At 45.8% G+C, this 25,333-nt stretch overlaps 1 protein-coding gene across 1 annotated transcript in view; it reads left to right on the top strand.

Moving 5' to 3' along the window:
- Positions 1–17,897, top strand: part of LOC142574411 (venom metalloproteinase antarease TserMP_A-like) — a 220,333-nt gene extending 202,436 nt beyond the window's left edge. The window contains exons 13-14 of the mRNA XM_075683501.1: positions 12,972–13,097; positions 17,777–17,897. Coding sequence (XP_075539616.1) covers positions 12,972–13,097; positions 17,777–17,803 — 153 coding nt within the window. The 3' untranslated portion in view covers positions 17,804–17,897. The remainder of the gene's footprint in view (positions 1–12,971; positions 13,098–17,776) is intronic.
- Positions 17,898–25,333: the final 7,436 nt, after the last annotated feature.

The raw sequence follows: 25,333 nt of genomic DNA, 5'->3' as shown, positions 1-25,333 counted from the left end.
AGACCTTTGGAGTAAATAAATCTAGGGAAGAAATTGATAAGACCGGATCCGTTATAGACATAGGTAGCGCTACAAGGTTGATGAAGAAATCTGAAAAAAAATATTATGGAGATTTATACAAAATCATAGCATGTACTTACCTCTACAGTATAGATGAATAAATCAAGTAGGCTAGGTGATTATATGTCACCGCCCCACTTCAAAGGTGATGCCGATAAATCATCATCATCAAAGCTCCAGGGCGATGAAAACGGTGCCCGCATACCGTATATAATTTTTCAAAATAAAGAGTGCGAGAGGGACCACTTCAGTGCAATTGAAAATAAACAAAAGAAATATACAGAAGGAAATTTCACTTCTAGAACTGCAATCTTTTATCTTCTGATCATAAGCGCACTTACCTACCACTTGCACCATAGATGTACCTTTATTTTTTTAAAAACGGGGAACAGATGACTGTAGGTACAGCGCGAAGTGGTCAAGACGGAGAGGAGCAGACACACAGCACTGACTCTGGATGCATTTAATTCAGAAATTGCGCGCAGCTTCTATATATACACATAGTCACACCAGATTACCTCAATCGACGCGCTGCATTCCGCAAAAGGACATAAGATAGGAAGTGAATCCTAAGCGCACCGTTGAAAGAACAAGCACAAAATTTCGCATGGCATGCATATAGATACCTAGTCTTTCCTGCGCAGGAAATAAGACTATTTAGTTGATAAGGCTGTCGATGAGGGACTCCTCCCACAGGTATTGCACAACGGCACAACTTTCTCCACTTCAATAATTTCAGGTGTTAGGTAGTCCCAGTGCCTGCTGATCAGCAGTGCACTTGTTAAACATGGGGGAGGTATCACACAATCTACAATGCGCAGCTAGCCATCTTTCAAGTGCGCGTCTGACATTTTAGCCATGTTCGACATTGTAGCCAGCCGTTTTATGTTTTTGTCAGCATCCTTTTTTTGGGGTCCTTTCGTTACATGGCCTAGTGAAACGGCAGACACTTCTCAATTTTGCAGCTATCGAAAACGTTATTCTAACATTTGACCGTTGCACCACATTCTTTAAGGTATATGTGACAGTTTAGGCATATAAGGAATCACAGCCTCTTTCTCTCCTCTCCAGCATCTTCGTTTCCCGCGGTATATCCTCGAAAATTATAAAACAGGCTTTCCGCTACGGACACCTCTATGTGCTCAGGGTGGCCAGCGGCAGCCGGGTGTTCTTCCTGTGGCACTATGTCAGTGTGCGGCATTCTTCGAGTCGGCGAAGCACCAATCAACGTGCGCCAAAAGGTCGCGGGCGCACGAAACTACCAGCAATACCGGTATTGCTGCCCACTTGGGCGAGCAGTGGAAAAAGTGGAAGGCAGGTTTAAAGATTATTTTTTTGTTGTCCTTGTTGGCGCGATCTTAACGGCCCGAGAGCCTTTTGTAGGAACCCCTGTTCATTCTGTGGCTCGCGCGTGCTTTGAGAAGCTTGCTAAGACGGCCGGCGTTGCGAGTACGCCAAAATATGTGGTGTCTGTGTGCAATCTCGTGTCCACGAATTTTCAACAGTGTAAGAGGGTTTGGCGCCGTATGGCCGGCTGCCGTCTTTTCTTCTGTGTTTGTCAACGGACAATGATGTCCGCCATGGACTCAAGTGCGTGCGTGTGTGTCTGTGTAGTTCAATGCAAGTGCGCGACCACTAACAGCAGTTGGGAATCGCCCCTTCCATCGCCCCTAATTATAACGGGCGCGGCCAAGGCCTTGGGAGGAGCCGTGATACAATTGGGTGAACTTGATTGGATCGTCACCAACATCTGCCGTTCCCCGACCCAGGGAACTAGGGAAGGGAGAAGTTATTTAAACGCAAGTTTTCGTCCCAGATAAGAAGTCTAGAAGCTGAGCCTATGGTCTGCTGACGAGCGTCGAGGGGCTAGTGCCATTCAGTATCACCTCGACCGCCTAGCCACGTCTGAACTCCGAGTGACTAGTTGACGTAAGAGACGACAAACCAACGTCTGCAACGAATCTCACGGGGGTTACCCTCAAGTTAGCTCAACCTGCTTGAGAGGAGTCGTCAGATCAAGGCTCCCAGGAAATCCAGCACAGCAATCACAGTCACTGCAACGAGATCGCCTCGCCAGCGTTCTCCGGGAAAGCTCTGCAATCGAATCCACGGTTTATGCACTTGCTGCCACTGCTCGGCCATGCGTATTCCATCATTTGTTTTTTTTTTAACTCTGTTTTAGTGGACCACTGTTAAGTGTATTCTTTTACAGTGTTAGTTACAGTGTTACAGTTACAGTGTTCCGCTGTTAATTGCTCGTTGTATTACTCTTGTCCTCATCATTCATCTATATCAGGTGCATGTGTGTTAGTGTTCTTGTGTTTCTTGTACTTCGTTGTCAGTGGATAGATATCTTTCTTTTCTTTCTCCCTACTGGGACCTTTTGACTGTGTGCTTGAGTACGGAACTACCAAGCGGTTTGTCCACCTCGTCGACAACTTCCCGCCGACCGCGAACTGGTGACAAGCCGTGACACTAACTGGCGTCCGCGACAGGGCGTTCTGTACAAAGGCCGCACAGTGAACGAAAAACGACAATCGTGGAGATTGATCGGTTAGTGTTATTGATACATTGCTTCTCAGTGTGGAACGCAGGTGCATGCGAATTGTGAGCGCGGAAGTTTTTGCAGTGTAGTGGCATTTTCAAAGGAATGGAGTTCGACAAGTGGATAGAACAAGGCAAACAGTGACGCCTTGAGGGCGCTGAGCTAAGGACATGGGTTGCGGAACAGCAGGGGCAGGCCTGAGGAGAGTGGGCTTTGGCTCGGGATGAAAAATACAAAGAGCGCGAAGAAAAAAAGAGAGGGGGCGAGTGGCGGCGAAGGAAGCTGGAGAGCGGGGAGTACAGTTGTTACAATTAAGTAATCAGCTTAATCAATGTAGGAACGGAAGCAGAGCTAGCAACTAGCAGCTAGAAGTACAGGAACAACACAGTTTACGCATAAATACTAGCAGGCTTCTCGTTTCCTTTGATGAAAGAAGAGACGATTTCGACGCATTTATCTGGCGGTTTGAGTGTATCGCCAGAGGTCGGAAGTGGCCCGAAGGCCAGTGGTCGATAGCGCTTTCGACTTGTTTCACCGGAGAAGCACTTTGCGTTTACGGAAAGTTACCGCCGAGCGATGCAGCGGACTACACAAAAGTGAAGACCACTCTCCTGGGGCGTTTTCTCTTCACAGAAGACGGGTTTCGAGACAGATTCAATAAGGAGAAACCAGTGGGGGCTGTTACGTTTCGCTTCCGACGTGCGGTATAGCCGGCGCGGATGCAACTGACGCCGTGGCTTCGTTCACAGCGGCGGACATTTTGGCCAGTTCAGCGCTGTCCCAACGCCACGTGTTTCAATGCCACGTGTCTTCGTGTGTGTGTGTGTGCGTGTGTGTGCGTGTGTGTGTGTGTGTGTGTGTGTGTGTGTGTGTGTGTGTGTGTGTGTGTGTGTGTGTGTGTGTGTGTGTGTGTGTGTGTGTGTGTGTGTGTGTGTGTGTGTGTGTGTGTGTGTGTGTGTGTGTGTGTGTGTGTGTGTGTGTGTGTGTGTGTGTGTGTGTGTGTGTGTGTGTGTGTGTGTGTGTGTGTGTGTGTGTGTGTGTGTGTGTGTGTGTGTGTGTGTGTGTGTGTGTGTGTCCACGCTTGTCAAAGCGCGGCAGCCGGGGAGAGGAGCTCCCCAACTCTGAAGCGAGGAAGTCTGACTGGCGCCGGCCCGGCGGATACGTCACTTCTTGTCACAACGTGTCCGTGAGTATAAAAGCAGCTGCCCCCGCACGCCAAGAGAGAAGCTTCGATTTATTCAGTCGAGTAACATGGTCTCCCGTTTCTCCACTTCGGTCGACCTGACCGGCCGCTCTTTTGCGATGCTAGAATAAACAAGTTGTTCTGTTAGCAGTCGACTCATCCTTTGCCAAGACCTTCGGATGCTTCCAGCTGTGCCCCAGGCCGCCAGGCCAACACTACCCTTGGGGCTTGCGACCCATTTGCAACAGGGCTGAAACGGCAGCCTAATATGCAGTTCGGGTAGGTCATTATTTCGATAGATGGGTCGAACTTTCCAAAACCAATACCGATTTCAGCTCCCTTCGCGCACTGCTGATTAGAGAGACATTTTTCACGTGGTTGTGATCCTCCGAATTTGTCACTTTACTTAAAGGAGAGGAAAGAAGAATCTTTGAAGGAATGTTAGAGCTGGGGGGGTGGGGGCAGATCAATTGCTGGAAGCTCAGGGTGCAGCAAATTTTGCGAAAACAAAGAAATGTGATCCAGTCGTAGCCGAGAGAGGAAACTGGAAAGCTGGGAAACGACCGGGCCCACCACTACCGTGTTGTTACATCTGCAGTCGCGGGAACCACCCATCCCATCTATGTCGCAACAAATCCGCGGCCAACGCGGCCATCGTCTGTTACACATGTGGTGGAAAGGCTCACAGATCACACAACAGCCAGGCGGGCTCTAATAACTACAGGCGTCATGCGCTTACGCCCCCACCAAAATATCTCAGCATGATCAGAAACGCGACGGCTATCTTGAGATGAGAAATGGGGACAACGTTCCCGTCATTACTGCGATTATGGCGACGGTGCCAAAATTTCTCGCAAAAGCCTTTCCAGTTGCTTCCGGGATACTAGGATAGAGAGATATTAGCGTAGCGGGGCAAAGGATGCAACACGGTGGTTATAAAGAGTAACCTGGTGAACGAAGACCAGCTAACGGCCGCAAGGACCCTCGTCTACTTGGTTGACGGAACTGCCAAGCTGCTTGCTGCCCGAGGCGCAGGTTGACGTCGACACAGCGTACGCTACCGACCTCCTTACAGCGCTATGTATGCGGGAACCGCTTATGACTTCACTGTGGTAAATATAGAAGGCGCAAGATGCCCGGACGATCCCAAATACGAGACTGAAGAATGTGGCGGTAAGGACAAGACGAAACAAGAACCCGTGGCGGCAGCTATCACCCGCTTCAAGGCGAAGACGCAACCGAAAAGGCTTCCCAAACTCCAGGCTCGCGAGACCGCGGCAGAGTTACCAGGCAAGGACGGGTACGGGAGTGAGCAGAGAAGTTATGTGACGCTTAAGCAGTGCTTCGCTGGGATCAACGAGAAGCAGACATGCTCAAGTGAGAAGGGAAGTGTCGAATTGAAACAGGAAAAAGCGTTACTCTATCAGTGCTACACAGAGAAGAACCAACGGTCAGTGCGTCAGCTCGCCGTACGGAGGTGCTACCGAGACGCCGTGTTAAAAACGGCACATGACGGTACGATGGCTGGTCACTTAGGCACTCAGAAGACTAAAGATCGAATTTCTGAGGAATTCTTTTGGCCGGGCATCATGGCCGACGTGAAAATGTTTGTCGCTTCTTGCGACATTTGCCAGCGCATGGTTCCAACGGGCAATGTGCCACGCGTTGGTCTTGGAAAGACGCCCATAATTGATATCCCATACAAACGGGTGGCTATCGACATAGTGGGCCCTATACAGCCACCCTCAAAATGCGGGAACTGGTACATTTCTACCCTTATGGATTATGCAACGCGCTATCTGGACGCCGTAGCGCTACCCAGCATAGAGACAGAATTAGTGGTCGTAGTCCTGATCAAGAAGTCCTCCCGATTGGGCGACCTCAGCGAGGTGCTGAGTGATCGGGGCACAAATTTCACATCAAATCTGATGAAGCAAGTGGCTCGGCTTCTCTCCTTGCACCAGCTCCACACCACCCCATACCATCCCATGGCCAATGGTATGGTGGAAAGGTTTAACGGAACTTTCAAGTTTGTGTTGAAGCGCATGTGTGCCGAAAAACCGAGAGATTAGGAGCGCTATCTGGCGCCTCTCCTTTTCGCTTACAAGGAAGTTCCCCATGCCAGTATGGGCTTTTCGCTATTTGCGCACTTAAACGGCCGATATGTGAAGGGGCCCTTAGCGATCCTGAATGAACTGTGGACGATTGCCGACGTCTGCGATGAAGCGAAGGCGACCTACGAGCATGTCTTCAATCTTCGCAACCGACTGGAGGAAACTAGGAGGTTGAGAAGGAGGGAACAGGATACACGAAACTACAACCGCAAAGCAAAAGAGCGACAGTTTCATCCTAGAGCAGCGTTTTGATCTTGGCTCCTACCGTCACCAACAAGCTGCTCCTGCAGTGAGTGCTCCTTCTTGAGGTCAGGGAGAAGAGACGAGAAGCCGACTATATGATTGGCATGCCTGGCTGGAGGAAAATATTTCACGCGAACTTGTTAAAAGGTACGAGGAGAGAGACTGCCGTCCAGCCAACGAGTGCAACGCGACATTCGGGGTCATGGAATCGGGCGACGATGGGAGCGTTCCTATCCATGAAATACAGAAATCAGAAGGGGAGAAGGACGTGAAACTCTCCTACAAACTAAATTCTGAACAGATCAGACAAGCCCACAGTGTTATTGGAACACGCCCACCCATATTTTCTGACGTCTCAGGCAAAAGCGACTGGGTTTACTGCAATCTGGAGCTCACTACGATCAACCCCGTCCACATGAAGCAGTACACCCTTCCCTTCGCTACACGCGAAAGCGTAGAAAGGAAGGTGAGAGAAATGCAGAGGCTCGGCATTGTGGAGACATTTAGAGTCCCCCTACAGTTCCCCTGTGATTTCGGGGAAGAAACCGGGTGGTACAAACCGGCTGTGCATTGACTTTAGGCGCCTGAACAACGTTCTGGTGGCTGACGCCGAATTCATGACTATATAGGCCGACGCGGTCTTCGCAACGTTCGGCGAGAAGAGGTATTTTTCCAAACTTGATTTTTGTGAAGGGAGGGCGACTAATAATAATAATAATAATATTTGGGGTTTTACGTGCCAAAACCACTTTCTGATTATGAGGCACGCCGTAGTGGAGGACTCCGGAAATTTTGACCACCTGGGGTTCTTTAACGTGCACCTAAATCTAAGCAAGAATCCAGGGCAAAGATGGCCTCCTCAACAACATGCGGACTGTATCAGTTCCGCTTTATGATTTTCGGCTTAAAGACGGCCCCCTGCTATTTTTTGCGAAATTGATGCGCAAAGTTGCGGAAGGTATACCCTGGGTGGAACACTGCTACGACGATGTCCTGTGGCCACCAAAACGTGGGAAGAACACCTGAGGTACCTGGAGCTGCTTTTCAAAAGCGTCGAGGCGGCCCGGCTAACAGTGCGCCCCAGTAAATGTGACTTTGGCACGGAGATCGACTTCCCGGGTCATCGAGTTGGACGAGGCAAATTGCAAATTTGGGGAAGACGCTGGACCAAATTGAAGCTTCACCACGCCCATAAACAATGCGGCACGTACCCGCCTTCCTCGGATTTACCGGGTACTATCGGAAATCCCTCCCGCACTAAGCCAAAATCAGCGCTCCCCTCACGGAATTAATCCGGAAGGGAGAGAGCAACTCGGTCAATAGGACATCAGAATGCAAAAAGGCGTTTCGGGAACTGAAACGCCAGATCTCCACAGACCCGATATTATGACTACTGCATTTAAACCAGCCCTTCATGCTTGGTATAGTCATGTCGGGCACGATTGTGGAAGCGATGCTTATGCAAACCCACAATAACAAAGACCATCCCAAAGCTTATACCAGCTGAAAGCTACTTCCTCTGGACGCCGCCTACAGTACAGTGGAGCGCTAGTGTCCGGCGTTGGTCTTGGGGGAGGGAGGGGGGGGGGAGGTCCACAAATTCTTCATGTACTTATACGGCGTTCCTTTTTTTTTTTTTTGTCCAAACCGACCACCAACGCCCAGCTACATCAGATAAACGAAAAAAAACTGAACGGTCGGGTACTTCGATGAAGCTTACTACTTCAGGTGTATCAGTTCGCGGTCCCCCCATATTAAGGGAAGCGAGAATGTCGGAGCCGATTATTTGAGCTCAATATCGGGTCACCCTGCAGTTGTAGATTTTTTCTGTTGTATACATAGGCGTGTAGTGTTATGTTCTATTCAATTTTTTTATATAGTACACATTGTATAATGCGTGTATAGGGTTTTGTATGCATGAAACTGTGTTTTTCTTTTTTCTCGAAAATTCCACTCGTGAGATTTAATATTATCTTATAATATTCTAAATATGGAGGGCAGTTGTCACGATGCGGCATCGTTCGAGTCGGCGAAGCACCGATCAACGGGCGCGAACAGGTTGTGCGAGTAGGAACCGGCGTGAAATACAAGTATTGCCGGCCACTCGGGCGAGCGGCCGGAAAAATTCGAAAGCAGGTTTAGAGTTATATTTTTTTTTTCATCGGCGCGACCGTGACGCCTCGAAAGCTGTTTGTAGGAACCCTTGTGTATTCTCTGCCCCGCGCTCGCACTGAGAAGCTTGCCAAGACGGCAGGGGTTGCGAATACCCCAAAATATGTTGTGTGTCTGTGCAATTCCGTGCCCACGAATTGCTGACAGTGTGTGTGTAAGAGGGTTTGGCGCCTTATGGACGGCTGCCGTTGTTTCTTCTGTGTTTGTCAACGGACAATAGAGGTCTGCCATGGACTCAAGGGTGTGCGTGTGTGTCTGTGTAGTGCAATGCAAGTGCGCGATCTCTAACCGCAGGTAGGAATCACCCGTTCACTCACCCCTAATTGAAACGGGCACAAACAAGGCATTCGGAGGAGTCGTGATCCAATTGGGTTAACTTGATTGGATCTTCACCATTACCTACAATTTCCCGACCCAGTTATCTAGGGAAGGGAGAAGTTATTTGAACGCAGATTTTGGTTCCAGCTAAGTACTGTAGAGGCTGAGCCTATAATCTGCTGAGAAGCGTCAAGGGGCTCATGCCGTCTAGTATCGCCTGGGTCGCCGGTCCTCGTCTGAACCCCGAGTGACTAGTTCACGTAAGAGACGACAAACCGACGCCTGCAACGAAGCTCACGGTAGTCCCCCTCAAATTAGCTCAACGTGCACGAGGAAAGTCGTCAGATCTAGACTCCCGCCAAATCCAGTGCAGCAATCGCATTAACCGCAACGAGATAGGCTCGCCAGTCTTATTCAGGAAAGCTCTGCAGTCAACTCCACGGTTTTCTGGACTTGCTGCCGCTGCCCGGCCATGCGTATGCCATCATTTTTTTACTCTCTTTTAGTGGACCACTGTTAAGTGCATTCTTTTGTAGTGTTAGTTATTATATCCACTGTTAATTGTTGATTCTGTTTCATTTGTCGTCATCTTGTGTATATATTAAGTCTATCTGTGTTAGTGTTCCTATGTTTCTTTTAATTTGTGCATCACTGTGAGTCGATAAATACCTTTTTTTTCTCCGACTCTGACCTCCTCAATGTGTTCGCTTGAGCACGGAACAACCAACCGGCTTCTATACCCTGTCAACGACGTCACGCCGACGGCGAAACGGATTACAAGCCGTGACACACAAGCAGTTTTGAAATGTTGTGTGGCAGGTCTTTTCGAGCACCGCGAGGTTGTACATATTTCGTCAGAGATGGCTTCATAAGTAATTTGAAACTAACAGTTATGCATACCATCTTGTTTACTTTCATCGGATACAGTGTGTATTCCGATGCAGCGATCACGTTTATAACCACAAAGGTCTGAACTTTATTCCCGGGCAGTGTTTATGTTTATGCACTACACCACTCCCAAGCCTTGCCCAAATGAAGACCGCAATGCAGGCGCATGCGCAGTGCAAGACGCCTATATGCATCAACGTCACGAAGACGAAGGCAATGTACGATGCTTGGCGAGCGAAGTATTACACCAGGTGTACGCGCAGAAAGATACGATACGTATCAAGCCACAGCTAGGGATTCTTTGACCGGCCACTCTGAAGGTTTGGCCAAGTACGGACAAACTCTTAGTCGCACATAAAGAATGGCTAAATCACAGAAATTAAACAGATGAAAAATCCTGTAAACATATTTCATCATTTCATTAGCAGGGCGGCGTGCCTTAAGGGTACCTTAGTAGCGTAATTGACTCTGCTGGTGTGAAAACAATCCGTTTGCCAAGTGCGAATGTTACTGTTTAACAGAGAGACGGGAATAGGAAGACACGAGGACGAGCGCATATTAAAATTAGTATTGTTTGTTTTGAAGAGAAGGTTATGTGCGTAAAGAACCCCGAAAAGCGCCTAATCTAACAAAGCAAGCACAAGCATCATTATATTATTATAATTATTTTATTTTCCGATACTGCACTTTGGGAAAAAAGGCATAGAAGGGCACAAATAACAACAATAAAAAAGAAAACAATGAATGTCACGAGTCACACACATGTAGTTTACTTGAAACCTTTGCTACAAAACAATTCAGGGCAGTGTACGAGCGCAAACAGTAACTTTTGAAACAGAAAACTGGCACACAATGTGTTGTACAAGATCTTGTGTGAAGTCATTGGATGGCACATATTTAGGCGAACCATCCAGTTTCTTTCGCACTTTTATGCTTTCAGGGAAAAGGGAGGACTTGAAAAAAATTGAAATGTGATAACAATGGGCCAATATGCAGTGGGGGAGTTTCACACCTAAGCGGGAAGAGCGACCTATCCACAAAACTGGAGCCTGTAATGGCGTAAGACGAGTGCACAATTCTGTGCAACATGATAAGCCGTTGGGGTTAGCGGCGAGGAATCAAGGGTTGTAAAATGACACTACGAGCACGCGATAATTGAACGACGTGGCGACTATATCGACTTATGATAAATACAGTTGCTAGCTTCTAGTTGTATGGCGGAGGAAGGGTGAGGCAACCAAGCTAACGGAGCGTACGCTAGACATGGCCTCACTGGTGTTTTTTAGGCAGTAAATCTTTTTTTTTATATACAAGGGCCGTAGCACATCGAACACGAGGACACGACAAACGTGAAAGACAGAAGCCACGAAGTCGGAATCAGGCGCAGGAAAACAAGAAAACTAGAACTAGAAAACACTTTTTTCTAGTTCTAGTTTTCTTGTTTTCCTGCGCCTGATTCCGTTGTCGTTCATCGATGCGCATTGTCATTTTCTCCGATTGTATCACTCCCTCCCCCCTTCACTTCGGCCTTTCCCCTTATATGAGGTATCCGTATTCCGTCAACAAAATTTACGCACTCGTGGCGTCTCTTTCCCACTTTTCTTCTCTCTTAGTTTTCCGTTAGTTGTTGTACTAGTGTGTTGAGCCAAGTATCCCGTCAACTCTTGTTCATTCGTTGAATATTTTAGAGTTTCTTTTGTGTAATCAAGATTACCCAGCACCTGCGAGCCTCCGTGTGCATGTTTAGGCTGCGTACGTAATAAAGTGAGGCAAAAGTGCCCGGTTCTGGATCAGTGCTATCACGGGTGCAAAATATGCTCAAGAAGCGGTTAAAAGCCTGCGGGATTAGTGAGGCCTTCGAACATAGCTGGTCGTTTGTGATGAAAGAAGGTGTCCCGGAATAAGTTGAAATAATTGTACGCCAAAACATATAATGTTTGTTTTTCTTTCATATATCTTTTCAGATGTGTTGTAGTACGTGTCCTCAGCATCAAGCATTTTAGTCCTTGAATTGTCTTGGGAGACCTCAGTAAAGAATGTCGGACTAAGTTGTACTTTCTTTTACGTAGACACTTATTACGGAGTATCAGTTGATTTGTTTGAATGTCATACCAGGTGTGTTTGTAGCTCCGTTTCGCGAATTTTCGGGCGACAAAGCTAGTAATAGGTTTGATCATTATATAAGAAAAGTGGTCACGGCGCAAGAAAAAAGTTGTCGTCAGTACAAGCTAAATCGTCAGTGATAGAATTGTCATCAGTGCAGCTAAAATTCAGAACATAATCCTGAGATGGCTTTCTATCTTCCAGCAAAATCTTCATATTCAGAAACATCGCATTGTGATCGTGCAGGCCATTGGCATTTTTACACTCATAGAGACTGCGCACCAATGTATCATCAAGAAAAAGAAGATCTAAAATAGAGGCAATTTGAGTAGCATAACTAAGTAATTGCATTAGGTAGCGATACGGTCGTAGCAATGAGCGAATCACAGAGGGCTTTGGTCAACCCGCTGACAAATCATGAATGCCAGTAAACACAGGGAGCACTAGAATCACCAGTTGTGGTCATTTTGCGGGAATTATGTTTTTGCGTGAGCACATATTCGATAATCAGTTCATATATATTAGAAGCTGCGTTAAGGAAATGGTAGATAGCAACCTCTACCAAAGCGAAGCGACACACTAACTTAACAAGATATTCAGTATCCATGAGATCTAGTAAAATGTGAAACTTAAGGTTGTTCCTAAATTACATTGCCACACTTACTTCCTTGTCTAGATGTCTATCTTTTTTTTTCTTAGAAATGAGTAACCAAGCAGGGTCAACGAGTATAAGATAGTATGTTATTTAACGAAGTTTCAGTTAAACAATATAAATACAGGCATCGTATCATGTAATATGCCACATTAGGTTTTCGTATTTTTTAGTGAGGCGGTGGCACGTTCATATTTAAACATGTTAGTTTTTGATTGCTTTTTTGCCACTCCGCTTACTTTAAAGCAGTGCGACTAGGAGCTTTAACAATAGAGTTAGTCACCTCGTCCAAAGCACGCGCAATACTGTCAAGTATTAAAGAATCTCGGTATTCATGGGCATTGCTAGCAATTTGTCTCAAACAACTAGATGACTGCCACAGGGACCAACGTACGTGGCGCACCTGTGCTGAAAAGTATTCGCTTGTATACATTCCAGAACATTTTGGCATGCAAGCATTCCTCAGAATCTCAACCACTTTCTTTTATTCGGGAAACTGATTTATTGCTCACCGCACATGCGTTGAGGAGGCGTTCTCGCATGTCGTCGTCTGTGATTGCAAGGCAGCGCCGCCACAAACTCATTACGAAAGCTTTAGCTTCTTTTTGTTGAAATATCCCCGCTTTTTATTTGGTAGTGTTTGGCAATAGATATTACTGTATTGGTCTAAAAGCTTTTGTTTCTTTTTTGCAGTGGGATTCTGACCTTTCTAAATGCAAGTATCGCTGTAAATTACGCCTCAATAGTAACGGAGATCCACAATATGCCATAAGATTTGCATTGGATGGAACTCCTTGCAACAGGTCGAAGCCCGAAATGGTAAGGACTGAATGCGTCTCACAACACCACAAGTTGTTGTTGTTGTTGTTGTGGCCTGTGATGCGTGTGGCTCCTACCCACGATGGGGGATTGGCCAAGAGATGGGTGGATTATTCGAAATTATTATGGAGCATAAATTTCCTAATAGTTATTGAAATAGCATTGAATAGCGCAGAATTGCCTGTTAAATAACATCAGGAAGGTAATATTGAATTGGTAATAATTAACTTAAAAGTAAAAACAAAAATAAAGGAATTCAGCAGGGCATTCGTTTAGATTCCATAAGGAATGTTCGGACAGCGAAGCATGCATCCGTGTGGCTGAATCCCAAAGTGGACGCTCCGAACGAAAGAATTGCAGGTTCTGTCAAGTCCAGGCCAATTCTTCGAAAAGGTATTTCCAACCATCTTTTTCTAAGCGCAGTAAAGCGGCGACAAGATAGAAGAAAGTGGTGTATCGTCTCTTCCTCATTACAAAAAGAACAGAGGGGGGAGGGAACCAAACCCGACCTGTGTAAGTAGAAATTCAGCGAGGGTATGCGGCAGCGTAATTTGGTGAGGCCGACCTCCAGCATCTTTGTGTCACAGGATTCGCTATGCCAGGGAAATGCCAGGTGCTTATACTCTGGAGAAGCAGTCAAATGTGGGTTTGATAAGGCTAATCTTATTGATCGCATCCGAAATCTTGTCGCCGTGATCTGTGCTGTCACTGGTAGAATAGGAAGAACAGGGCCGGATAGTGATGCATTTGACAATCAGCAGTTTCATTAAAAAACAAACCTTTATGCCCTGGCACCCAAATCAAATGAACACATCGCACATGGGCAGGAACTAGTAAGCGGAATAGTTTTAGCATGGGTGACTCATTGGTAGCGGTAAGGCAAGAGCATACTGAAAGGGAGTCAGTCAGAATGGCAGCCGTTGTAATAATTGGGTCTAATTTACGTAAAGCTAGGATTACTGCTAACAACTCGGCCAGAAAAATAGGCACAAAATCAGGCAACCTTAAAGAAAAAGACCAGTCGAGCGCAGGACAAAATATTCCAATGCCAGCTTTTTCCTCGCACTGTGAGGCATCTGTTGCAATGATAACGTTTGTTTCTAGGCTGCTCAGGTGGTCTTGCAACATGGCGTTTAAAATGCCGTAAGGGAGGTTCGCGTGGTTTGGGAAAATGTCATCAAACCTGATCTCTGGGTAATTTGAATGCGTATTATCATGAAGCACCTCGCGAATGTGCACATTTAGTGGTTCAAGTAATGTTTGTACAAATATAATCTGTGGTCTATGAAACCTGGGCCAATGAATAGGAAAAAATAATTCTGGATTAGAGAGGAAAATAATTTGAAGGCGGTTTAATGGGGATTCATATAGCCTTAGGAAAGTCTGAACTGTCAGAAGGCTAAATCGGCATATTATGGGTGGGATTCTTGCCTCCAGGTATAATACGGCATTCGAAACGAATTTTGGGAGGCCTAAGCACAGACGTAGCGCCTCTCGTTCCAACAAAACTAGCGGCCGAAGCTTGTATGCTGGAACACCTGAGAATAAAACGCATCCAAATTCTAACACCGGACGAACATACATCTTATACACCATCAAGAGGGATTTTCTTCGCATACCTGTTCTTCGGTTGCTCAACTTGCGCAAAATGCCCATTGAACGAGCTCCTTTTGTCGCAATATATTCAATATGCGGCCGCCAGTTAAGATTTCCGTTGTAAATCACTCCAAGGTATTTTAGTGATTCTACTTGTGGGATATCTTCGAGATGATAGTTAAGCGATATGTATACTGGGTCTTTAACGGGAAAAACAAGGATAGCACACTTATTAGCATTCAGGTTTAAGTGTAAGCTATCCAGCCAGCCTTCCAGTTCCCTTAGATACGACTGCAGTATTTCGTAAAGAGTTCTCGATATGAGCTTTTGTTACTCATTACCTCGCCTTCTTCCTCGCCTTCTTCCTGCGTGCCTTCTGCGGCCACTACACTAGAACAGGTGCTTATGAATACAAAATACAATGATTTTTCGCATGCAATGCGGCAGAAATCTTGGACATTGCAATGGCTGTGAAGCACGTTTTGTTACCTTAAAGGCGCCCTGAACTTCTTTTTGTCGAAGTTCGAGAAATTCATTTAAGTTGAATTAGGCTATTTCTGAAATTCTGTGCCGCAAAAAAAAAATACATTCACACGTTCAACAGAAGAGGAGTTATTGACAGTCCAGCATGCCGTTCGCGGTGTTTCCGCTCCTTCTTTAATGCCTCGCACTGCGAAGGCTACGACGCAGCGGGATGTGCCCACAGCGCTCCGCCTACTGACCGCGGCGCGAAGTTCAAGTTTATTTTGCATGTTCAGGCAGAGGCGAACATTCTGGCCGCCTACGACACGCCGAACGCCGCAGCATACTCAGCGAGCCGCAGGTGAGCTCGGCCAGCGGACTCGAACCCCGCGGTGGTCGCGGTGCCTTCGCTGCGTAGCAGACCGCAGCTGCACGCAACGACGGGCTCGAGCTCGTAGACTGGCTGTGCTACGCGGTGCGGACCGGCTTTGTCCTGCACCAGCTTAACGACGGATAGTAATCGCATCTAACTTCCTCATTTTGAAGTGCTGTCAGTAGCTTAATACGAAGTCTGCCAAGGCGTCTAACCAGGAGCGGCCAGGAGTCATCGCGCACTGGCACGTGTGCGTGTGGTGTGACCCAAGTTTCGCGTGGTTCCAGGCTAGTTTGAGTGTTCAAAACTAGTCTAAATTAGCGAGGCCCAACGGCTACATCAGTAAGCAGGGTGGAGAAAGTTTAACACCTGCGCGAGCGGTCGCAGCCGAGTGTGAGCGGCTTCTTCCGGAATTACGTAATAATTACCGAAATACATACGAAAGCAGATTTTCGCTTGCTGCGACCTGAACAGCGTCAATAAATATACACGGCAACAGTTGGAAAAATCACACTGATCGAAACAGCCTTCGTGATTGAGGTAATTGCTACTGGGCAATAGCAGTCGCGTGCACGAATCTGCTATATTACGAAATACGGCGTTAAGAAAAAAAAATGAGAAGCAGGCTTCTGTCCAAAAGAGAGCGTCCGAGAAAACGCTGGACTCGTGCTCCGCTCGCGAGACCCATCCTCCGCGCACGACTTCAAAATTTGGCGTAGACGTTCACAGCAGCGTATGCTATCGGCGGACTGCTTTTTCACACCAAGCTTAAATGGTGGTTAGGAACCCCTTTAAATAAAAAAGCATATCTAGCGTGGTTGCGTCTGGCCCCAGGAAAAACTACTGTAGACGATTATCCATATGGAGAGTACAATTTGATCTGTCGGTGGACAGGTAATTAATAGACACAGAAGGAATCTGTGGCTTCAGTGCCTACTGCACTGGAACATGCTCTGCCGCTGAGTTGTCATTTCAAATACTCGAAGCAAATCTAGTAGTCTTTTAGTTTCAATAGGCGACGGCGCATTACAAGCCTTTAATAACTACTGCGAATAAACTAAATTTTTGGGTTGGAAATAGTCCGTGAAAGAATGATAAAAGCTGTTTTCTGAAAGGAGCGCAAACCAATACACAGACAATACAGACACGACAAGCCTGGGTACAAAAACGTGCACGGAACACCTAGATACAACAGACTATCTGTTATGCATTTGATTCAGCTTTTTTGCCATTAATCTATACCGTCTCCTGCCCCCGCCCCTCACAAAAAAACACAGTCTAGCCATACTTTCACTCTGTTTCAATGATCAAAATATCCAGTAAACTTTGAATGCAACCATTTTCAAGTATTCGTCACATGTGATGAGATATTTTGGCTTGTTACTCATAGAAGGGTGCAGTTTCTTTAGGTAGCACCTCTTCATACAAATGGCTTAGCGCTGTGGTAAGAAGGGTTAAGCGCGAAACCTACTAATATATGAGTCAGCTGGCATTGTATAGCCGAGACTACCAATGCCACTAACCTCATTTGATGTGTTTACGCGATGAGTTCAGAAAGCTAAGGAGTCGACAAGAATTTCGTCAATTCTTGATGTCTGGTAGTGGCTGCCTGCTGTGGCCACATTTGTTCAGGTTTAGGGGCCGGGTTTGGAATGATATCACACTCGTATGCTCATGTGCTCATGTGTGTAGTTAATAAAACTAAGCAGGCCATATGTTTTAGAAATACTCATTTTCGGCGGCCAAAGTTATCGCACAGGTAGATGTCTGATATAATTGTTACCATTCAATTAATATCGCTAAACCAGGGTAGATCTTCAAGAAGCAGGTGATGCGCCTTGTGCGCAGATTTTCGGCAATAAAGATAGGCCAACAGGAACTAATTTGGCCCTTCGGTGACAAAATTAGTCGGCAAGGCATATTTAGTTCTTAAATTTCATCATCAAGCTCGAGATAATTTACATGAATTTAATTTTTACAAATACGCCAGGTGGCTTTGTTACTTATAATCGTTTGATTTATTGACTAATAAGCTATTATTTCTACAGTGCAACCTAAAGAATTTCCAGTCATGGTAAACGTAAGAGGAAAAGTATTCAACAAAACGGTAATATGAGTGATAGTAAATAAAGTAAAGGTGAAGAACCATCATGATTTACTTACAACACTGTTCCATAATTGTTCTATTTATAGCTTAACAGCGGACATCCTGCTGGCACTCACTGGTTCTGTGGAATTTTTCTTTCAGATATGCAAGAACGCTGTGTGCATGTGAGGCAGCAAAAGTGTTTATTCCGAGGAGACACGACTTATTTTTGATTCTTTTACAACAGGTCAATAAAGTTTCTTTCCTGTATTTACTAACTGATTACAGAAGCAAACTTAACCGCACCAAATATTACCTGACCACAAACGGCGACTTGCATATGTAGTTTCATTTTGCGTCTTCCATGGCTCCAGAATTTCTTAGACCTAGTCCTGCATTTCTGGACGGACGGACGGACGGACGGACGGACGGACAGACAGACAGACAGACAGACAGACAGACAGACAGACAGACAGACGGACGGACGGACAGACGGACGGACGGACGGACGGACGGACGGATGGACGGACGGACGGACAGACGGACGGACAGACGGACGGACGGACGGACAGACAGACAGACAGACAGACAGACAGACGGACAGACAGACGGACAGACAGACGGACAGACAGACAGACAGACAGACGGACAGACGGACAGACAGACAGACAGACAGACAGACAGACAGACAGACAGACAGACAGACAGACAGACAGACAGACGGACGGACGGACGGACGGACGGACGGACGGACGGATGGACGGACGGACGGACAGACGGACGGACAGACGGACGGACGGACGGACGGACGGACAGACATACAGACAGACAGACAGACGGACAGACAGACGGACAGACGGACAGACAGACGGACAGACAGACGGACAGACAGACGGACAGACAGACAGACAGACAGACAGACAGACAGACAGACAGACAGACAGACAGACAGACGGACAGACGGACAGACAGACAGACAGACAGACAGACAGACAGACAGACGGACGGACGGACGGACGGACGGACGGACGGACGGACGGACAGACAGACGGACACGTCTAATTGGTTCATCGCTCGGCCTCAACTTTACAAAAGCCTGCGTTTGTAAATGAGCACCTGACGCGTCAGAATCAGCAGCTACTTTGGGCTGCTGTGGCTAGGAAAAGGGAGACTGGCTGGCGATACGTCTGGACAAAGGACAGAAAAATTTTTGCACACCGAGAGGAAGACTCGCCCGTTCTGCGTCTCAGTTCCTTAAACGACTTGAAAAAGATGACGCGGTCACATAACGCGTCGTAGGTACAATACAGTACTTAGCCGACTTCTTTTTTCTTTATGCTTATCTATTACCACCGTCAAGTCCGTAAAACTGTCTTCTCTAAGGTACCTGGCCGGAAATTCCAAATTGTCGTTTCTTTATTTAAATGGGCGATCGTTAGTATTCAAGTATGGTGAGTTTGAATTGTTTATTGCTAACATGGGCGTATTGTTTGATATTATTATGGTATCTGAAACTTGGTACACGAAAAATTTTGTTCCGTTTACTGAACTGGGCTACAATAGTCTTGTGTTAAACCACTCCAAACGCAGGGGAGGCGGTGTGCTGTTGTTGACTCAAGCTGGACTAAATGGGAGTATCGTTGAAGAATTTCCTGTTTCAGATGCTGACTTCGAGGTTTTGAGTGTGCGCAGGCGGTCCAATATTTTTTCTGTTGTCTAGCGCACGCCCGACGCCGATATTAATGCTTTTTTTATGTTTTCATGAAGAATGTTATTACTTCATTCGGGCCAACAAATACATCCTTTTCCTCACAGGTGACCTTAACGTTGATATGATAAAAATTTCAAGGGCACAGAATGACTTGTCATCGTTACTGCAGTCAAATGATTTTGCAAACACTATTATTGTGAACTCCACACGCATTACCCATTCATCAAGTACCCTTACTGATCTTTTCATCACGAACACTGAAAAAAATTTTCTCTGTAGTGGTTCGATTTCAAGCGGTATAAGTGACGACTTTGCCATCTTTGCTTTCATCGAAAATGATGCGCCTACCAAGGAACCTTTTTAGCCATAGCGGCAACTCCAAGATATAAACAGTGCTTCCGAAGAGGCGTTTTATGAGGATGTCAATGTTCATGATTGGTGCCATGTTCCTGCAAAACATGCACAAAGTCCATGTAAGGGACTTTCATTACTGAACTATTAACACTACAAATAGCACTTCCCATATGTTGCGCGCTGTAGAAGTAAGAAGTCACGAAAGCCATGGCCAACCAGTCATCTTCGCAGCCAATTCAAACTAAAAAACCGCCTGTGGATTTTATTACGGGGATTACGGGGATTTTATTAAGAAAAAAAACCTCAGCAAGTAGGAACTTTTTAGCTCGTTTCGAAATCGCTTGAATGCCAGACTTAAGAGCACAAAGGAAGAGTACTTTTCTGCTTATTTCTATGTCGCGGCCAACAATACTGAGCTGCTGGGGAAACGACTAAATACCTTAATTAGCCCTAAGGCTGACTGTACAATTTCAGGTCTGTGCATAAATGGTCAAATGAAAGATGGAAGAGACTTGTCAGATGCACTCAGTGACCATTTTGTTGCGGTAGGCCAGTAAAATTCTTACAACGTAAATCCGTATCCTATTCGGGGAACTAGTACATTCCCTTCAAGTATGATGTTTCTTTCCGACAACAGAGATTGGAGTTGTCGAGATATTTAACTGCCTAAAACATTAAAGAACACTTGACGCAAATGACATGGAAATTCGCCCTATCAAATATATCATAGACACCATTGCTCCTACCCTGACGCAAATGTTTAATTTAGTGCTCGAAACTCGCTGTTTTCCGCAAAAGATGCAAACGGTGAAGGTAATTACAACTCACAAGGGCGGTGATAAAAATGATGTAGGAAATTTTAAGCAGATATGTATACTATCAGTGTTATCCAAAGGATTAGAAAAGATTATGCATGTGCGAATTTTTGGATTCCTTAATAAACATAGTCTAATTTCCAAGGCCCAATACGGTTTTTTGAAAGGCAAATCTACAGAACAAGCACTTCCTGCTCAAAAAGAACTTATAATTGATGCCTTTGAGGATAAACACCCAGTCCTAGGTGTATAAATTGACTTCTCGAAAGCTTTTCATTGCGTGCAACGTAGCATATTATTATATAAACTAGAACAGTATGGCGTGCGTGGGAAGTCGAACGACCTTCTGCGTTCATGCCTACAGCACCAAAGTCAGCTTGCTTCAAATCGTAATTTCAATTCAAAGTCTAAAAGCATTAACACCGGCGTCCCTCAAGGTAGCATACTTGGCCGCTCTTATTCATTGTCCATCAGTGGCGTAGCCAGAAATTTCGTTCGGGGGAGCTCACAATGCAGCTAGGCCTCCTCCTAGGAGGAAACATTAGGTCGGATGCTCCTCTCTAAATACATGTAGCAGGAGAATTCGTTTTTCTCGGCAACCACTGCGCCAAATTTGATTAGGTTTGTCGCATTTAAAAGAAAAACTTAAATTCTAGTGATTCTTAAATTCTAGTGAAAGTGGCAAAAATCAAACATTTTCAGAAAACGAAACTATTAGGTTTACAACTCTGTAAATAAGCAATGAAAAGTGATATCACAATTCTGTGAATTGCACACAATAGTACATCTACAACGGACAAAATTGATGTTACACATGAGTCACAAAAAATTAAGTATTGTGGAAATACGGCTTTTGCAGAACCCTTGTACATACATAAACAATTCACGTAAGATACAAATTGACATATCGAATTTGTCAGCTTTGAATAGTGTAATGGATGCCGCTTACAGAACCGCGATATTTGTTCTTGATGCAGAGATATTAATTTGTAAACTTCGTGCTTCTATTTATTTCGAAGTTTCGAATTTTTCAGAATATTTTAAACAAAGTTCGGGCCCTAAATCGAAATTCCGCTTCCAACAGACACAAGAATTTAACATACTCTCTCAAATGCAACAAATTTCATTAAAAGCGATTCAGGAGTTATTTCATAAAAGCGTTCCTGCGTTTTACATGTATCTGAAAAGGCCGCGGAGTTGGGCCCGAGCTAAAGCTTTCTCATAACCAATTTGAGTAGGGATCAAATACATGAATAATAACTGCATTGCCAATGCCAAAGATAATGCAAACGAATTCTTCAACGCTACGCGCTGTCAATACAAGTAAAATATGTATTTTTTCATAAAGTATTATACCCGTATGTGCCAAAAATTGTGTCCAACATAACTGTTGTCAATGCTTCATGTTTTTTGTCTATTTAGTAAGTAAAGGAAATATCACACGAACTTTAGAACTCTACATCCGTTCGAAACCAACAAAGCATTGCATGCCGCTGATATGAAAAATGTAAAGGCCATGAAATGAACAAGTTGAGGACAAATATGTTAATGAAACTTTGTCATTCAATATTCTTGTTTACATTCTTGTACATATGCAACAACCAGTGAAAAATCTCAATGACGCTGTCATTTGTTCCAATGCCATTGTATTACGCAGGAGCAGCTGTCACCGGTCGTGTATCGTGAGTAGTTGCACCGAAATTATAATCGCAACAGGGAGCACGCATAAAAAGCAGGAGTTCTGCAGAATATACGAGAGCGAGTCAAATGAAAGTGAGCCAATGCGAATATATGACAAACGGGGTACTCTATATAAATGTAGCCTCCATGAGCATTTAGACATTTGTCCCATTGACAAACGAGTCGCGTAATTCCCGTCTCATAAAGCACCTTGGGTTGTTGCTTCAACACGTCGGCAACTGACTTTCGCGTCATCATCCGGGACGAATCTGGTTCCCTTGAGCTGTTTTTTCGGTCGCCCCAAAATGTGGAAATCGCAAGGCGACAGGTCTGAGCTGTATGGCGGACGTTGCAGCGTTTCCCACGTGAACGTTGCCAGTTTTGTATTAACCACATCAGCGACGTGGGGACGGGCATTGTCGTGGAGCAAGATGACCCCATTAGTCAATTTTTAACGTAGTTTGTTCTTGATTGCGACACGCAGCCGATCCGGCGTTTCCCAATATCGGAAACAATTGATAGTCTCAAGGTTTAGCAAATTCTATCAGTAATGGCCCCTGACGATCGAAAAATAAAAGTCGACAACACCTTTCCGGCGAAAATGACGGCCTTTGCTTTCTTTGGAGGTTGTGAATTCGAATGTTTCCGTTGTAAGCTTTCCCGTCGTGTTTCAGGCTCGTAGTAGTTGTATGATGGCTCGTCTCTGATCACAATTGCAGGCAAGAAATCGTCACCCTTATTGTGATACCGGATCAGATGAGTAAAGGCAGTGCCGAACTTCTCCGTATTCCGGCGGTGATTCAAAATCTTGGGCATCCATTGCGCACACAAGAGCCAATAACCTAGATGTTCATGAATTATGGCGTGAACGGTGATGGTGAACCGAACCGTGACTGATGTACACACGCTCTGCCAGTTCCTCGATGCTTATCCTCCGTTCTCGTGTCATCCGCTCATCAACCTTTGCAATTTTGTTAGGGGTGATTGCACGATGGCTTTGGTCCGGTCTGGGATCGTCGTTGCAACTTTCATGTACTTCTTTGAACCGTTTGTTCTAACGCTTCACAGTGGCCAATGAAATGCATTGTTCAATACACAGCAGCCATACGGTGACTAATTTCTTTTTGGGAAACACCTTCAGCTGTCAAAAACCTCACGGCACCACGCTGCTGAACCTTTGGAGCGTCCATTACGTCACGCATCCATGTTCGACCCAGTGTATGAGCGCATTAAAGAACATTTATCCTCATACCTGCGTGTCCCTTTTATAAATGAGAGATGCCTGTGTGTAACGCGCAGGCCTTGCAGATAATGAACAGAACCATAACTGCGCCGGGTGAGTAGGCTGACATTGATTTGACTCGTCCTCGTACATTGGAAATGCAAAGATACAATGGAATATACAAATGCGAACATACAGCTTGATAAAGGGCAAAAAAAGTGCCACTGGAAACAAAGTTCACTGCACGTATGCACAAAACCTCGCAACAAGATATCTAAACATGAGTATAAGTCGCCAATAAGTGTACGTATCTCAGAAAAAGTCACGGTATATAATGGGTCAAACAAGGCAAATAAACATGTTGCACAATCACAGATTCACAGAATCCTGGATCCCGCACCCATTCCATCCACCCCCCCCCCCTGTACCACGCGCGACGGAAGGCGGTGCGCTTGCTCCTCACTTTTCTCCCTTGCGCACACAAGACTCAGCCACCATCGTCGGCTCACCCATCCCCCCCAACCCCTCACACGCTTTCACTCGCACATACAGCATGAGGCGCGCGGTCAGGATGTTATCACCCTTGGACTTCATGCGGAAAATGAGAGCGACGGCGACGGCAGGAATGCGCCTAGAGTGTCCATATAATTGCTATCGCAATAATAAATAAGAGTATCTGGCAGCTGAAGCGTCCCATGGCCCATTACTTTCCGCAAAAGAAGTAACAAAATAGAACTGTCACCGTGCGACAATTCGCTGCTCCGCAACAACGTGTTCTTTTTTTTTCCCTTTTGTGGGGTGGGGGCACCGTAATGACAAAAAAAAACACAAAGGAAAGTATATTGGTCACAATCGAATGCCTACTTTGGGCAACTAATGCGGCTATTAAAGGAATATCGGAGAAAACGTGAGACGCTTGGTCCACCAAGAACCATTCGCATACTGCTCGGTATCCTTCACCGGCGAGACAATACTTTCTGCAGACGTTGCGCTCAGGCGAACGCGGTGCAACCCGTCGAGTCCCCACAGTGATGGCGGCAAGCGACCATTGTTTCGTTTTTTCGTCTGCTAGCTAGAAAGCGTCCAAAACTCTGCCAGGCGATAATGCACTCGGACAGAGAAAACCGAACGCGCACCAAAGTGCGCCGCGCGGTGATCGGGGAAACACGAGAAAAACGCATGCGCTCTTGCTGGCTCTGGCAGCCCGCGGGTAGGGGAGCGAGAACACAAAAATTGAAGAGGCTCAATTTGTCCTCGCGATTAAAAGTCAAAGTAGAAAAAATAAATAAGAACGTAGTTACCTTGGCTGGCTTTAGTGTCTTCACTGGATGCTTTGGCGCAGTTGAAAAAAAAAATGTTGATATGTTTTTATGTGATACCACCACAACGCTTCGCCTCATCGAGCTTCGCTGCGGGCTTTATCAACTTGTCTGATAGTGAGTTGATTTGGCCTGTCTCGTTGTATTGCCCGATGTACGACTTTGGAAAAGGTAATGAACCTTTGGCATCAAATATTTACGGGAACATTAAACTTACAAAGTTCCGCAATTGAAAATCTGAAGCACACGTTTGGAAATGTCAATGCACCTTTCACATCAAAAGTTTATGGGAACTTTATACCCATAACGTTTCGGAATTGACATCCATGCGCTCCGTAGAGTCCATGATAGAGTGTAGATTCCGCGGCGTCCGCGAGATACTGTGGCGAGCCCGTTCGCCACCAAATCGTCCTTGAAACTTTGTGCACGGATGGGGCTGCTTGCGTTATGTGACTCCAGGTGCATGGGCGTTGCCGCGAAATCCAGCCCGAGTTTGCAATTTTCGCGGTGAAATGGCTTTTCGAGCGTGAAAAAAACGTTCTAGACAAAATCCAGAATGATTTCCGGAGCCGAGGGTTGCTTCGGTTGGCGGTGCATGGACAGCACGAAAAAATTTCG

This window comes from Dermacentor variabilis, chromosome 3, assembly GCF_050947875.1.
Source record: "Dermacentor variabilis isolate Ectoservices chromosome 3, ASM5094787v1, whole genome shotgun sequence".
Lineage (NCBI taxonomy): Eukaryota > Metazoa > Arthropoda > Arachnida > Ixodida > Ixodidae > Dermacentor > Dermacentor variabilis.
The sequence above is the reverse complement of the archived record's forward strand: the minus strand, read 5'-3'. Positions and strand labels throughout refer to the sequence as shown.